Genomic DNA, 2,098 nt, shown 5'->3' with positions numbered 1-2,098 from the left:
TTTTCTTTGGAGGAAAGAAGATGCATGACATCTTTTACATGCTTCTAATCGCAACATTCATTTAACACATTTTCTTCATCCCTCAGGAAAAATATTTTTTTTTATTTGTAATACATAAAAGTTGCGTAGTTTAAAATTAACTTCTTGATCTTTATTTAAAAGTTTCTACAGCATTCAATGTTTTTAATACTTAGGGCAGTATTACCTTTTGGAAACAGAGATGGCAAAAAACCTGATTAGAAAAACTTCTACATGCTCAAAAAAGCCTAAATATTCTGTAATTATTGAAATGTTTTGTATGTATAATATGTTATAGGTGCTGTAGATCAAAGTTTAGTGATTTAACATTATGGAGATATTTTTACAGCATTCAATGGTTTAAGTACTCACTGCAGCATTATTTTTGGAATCAGAGATAGAAGGAACCCTGAATAAAGATTCTTGTATATGCTTAACAAGAGGCTTAGTGTTCTGTACTTACCCAAAAGAAAATAAGATGAGGAAACATATTTTTTTCAAACTAGACAGAAATTTAATGTACTTTTCATATTTCCATAAATACATTGGGGACTTGATTGGGAATAACTCATCTGATGTTTAAAAGAAACGAGTGAAGGGAAAGGGAAATTAAGTGAGCAAACATACATTCTCTAAAATGTGTCTTGTGTGTAACGATTTTGACTAAGCTCTGATCATACAGGACTTACTCTCTGAAAGTTACTGTAATAAGATAATTTTGTTTTCCCCTTATCTAAAGAAGAAAATAAAAGTAATGTATGTTCTTGATAATTCACTTGGCTGGGAAAATTATATGTAAGCAATAAAAGGCATGTAATAATTATCATTTTCTTTTCTCTTAAAGGACAGTTTCATGGAATCTAGGCATAAGGTCTCTTCAGATGTTTCAATTTAAACTATGAAGATGGGAAATCAAAGTGTGGAAACAGATTTTATACTTTCTGGTCTTTTCCAATATGGCCAAATGAACATTTTCCTCTTTGTTGCCATTGTAATCCTCTTTTCAGTGGCTCTGATGGGGAATATTATACTGGTCCTTCTCATTCGACTGGACACCAGACTGCACACTCCAATGTACTTTCTACTCAGTCAGCTCTCCTTTATTGACATGATGTACATCTCCACCACAGTGCCCAAGATGACCACTAACTTCCTGACAAAGAGTAAGAACATTACATTTTTAGGTTGTGAGATTCAAGCATTTGTATTCTTGGCCCTTGGTGGGACTGAAGCCCTTCTCCTTGGTTTCATGTCCTATGATCGATATGTAGCCATCTGTCACCCTTTGCACTATCCTGTACTCATGAACAAGAAGATCTGTTGGTTTATGGTAACATGTGCATGGGCCAGTAGTTCTAGCAATGCCTTAATACATACACTGTATGTATTTCAACTTCCATTTTGTAGGTCTCGGGTTGCTAACCACTTTTTCTGTGAAGTTCCATCTCTACTACCACTGGTGTGTCAGGATACTTCCCAGTATGAGCATACAGTCCTCCTCAGTGGGCTTATTATTCTGCTGTTGCCATTCATGGCCATTCTAGCTTCCTATGCCCATGTGCTTACTGTGGTGTTCCAGATGAGCTCAGGTAAAGGACAGAAAAAAGCTGTCTCCACTTGCTCCTCTCACCTGATTGTGGCAAGTCTATTTTATGTGACTGGTCTCTCCACCTATACAAGGCCACACTACTTGCACTCTCCAGAACAGGATAAGGCAGTGGCAGTGTTTTACACCATCATCACACCTCTTCTGAACCCATTTATCTACAGCCTGAGGAATAAAGAGGTTACTGGTGCCATGAGAAGACTGTTGGTATAATAGACATTTGTATAGGAAATGTCACTTTGGGAACCCCTTATTCATTGAGATTGACCAAAATAGATCAATTTGCCTAGAATTCTGTTTTGGAATATGTAAACTCTAAGGAATATTTATAAAATAATACATTGATGAATATCATGTTTCCTTGTGGCTTCAGAATGGTTTAGTCATAGTTATTGAAACTACATGGTTATCCAAACTTGAATTTGGGAAAAGTGGTGTTATTGTCCACATTATTTAACGTCTAGCATTACATAT

The 2,098-nt window shown here is 35.7% G+C and overlaps 1 protein-coding gene across 1 annotated transcript; it reads left to right on the top strand.

The window, feature by feature from the left end:
* The first annotated feature begins 895 nt into the window (after positions 1 to 895).
* On the top strand, positions 896 to 1,837 carry LOC125282934 (olfactory receptor 2AK2-like). Its single transcript, XM_048220767.1, has one exon. The coding sequence runs from the start codon at positions 917 to 919 to the stop codon at positions 1,835 to 1,837; it is 921 nt and encodes a 306-aa protein (XP_048076724.1). The 5' UTR covers positions 896 to 916.
* Positions 1,838 to 2,098: the final 261 nt, after the last annotated feature.

This window comes from Ursus arctos, unplaced genomic scaffold (genome assembly GCF_023065955.2).
Source record: "Ursus arctos isolate Adak ecotype North America unplaced genomic scaffold, UrsArc2.0 scaffold_5, whole genome shotgun sequence".
Classification (NCBI taxonomy): Eukaryota; Metazoa; Chordata; class Mammalia; order Carnivora; family Ursidae; genus Ursus; species Ursus arctos.
This window is presented reverse-complemented; position numbering and strand designations above follow the sequence as displayed.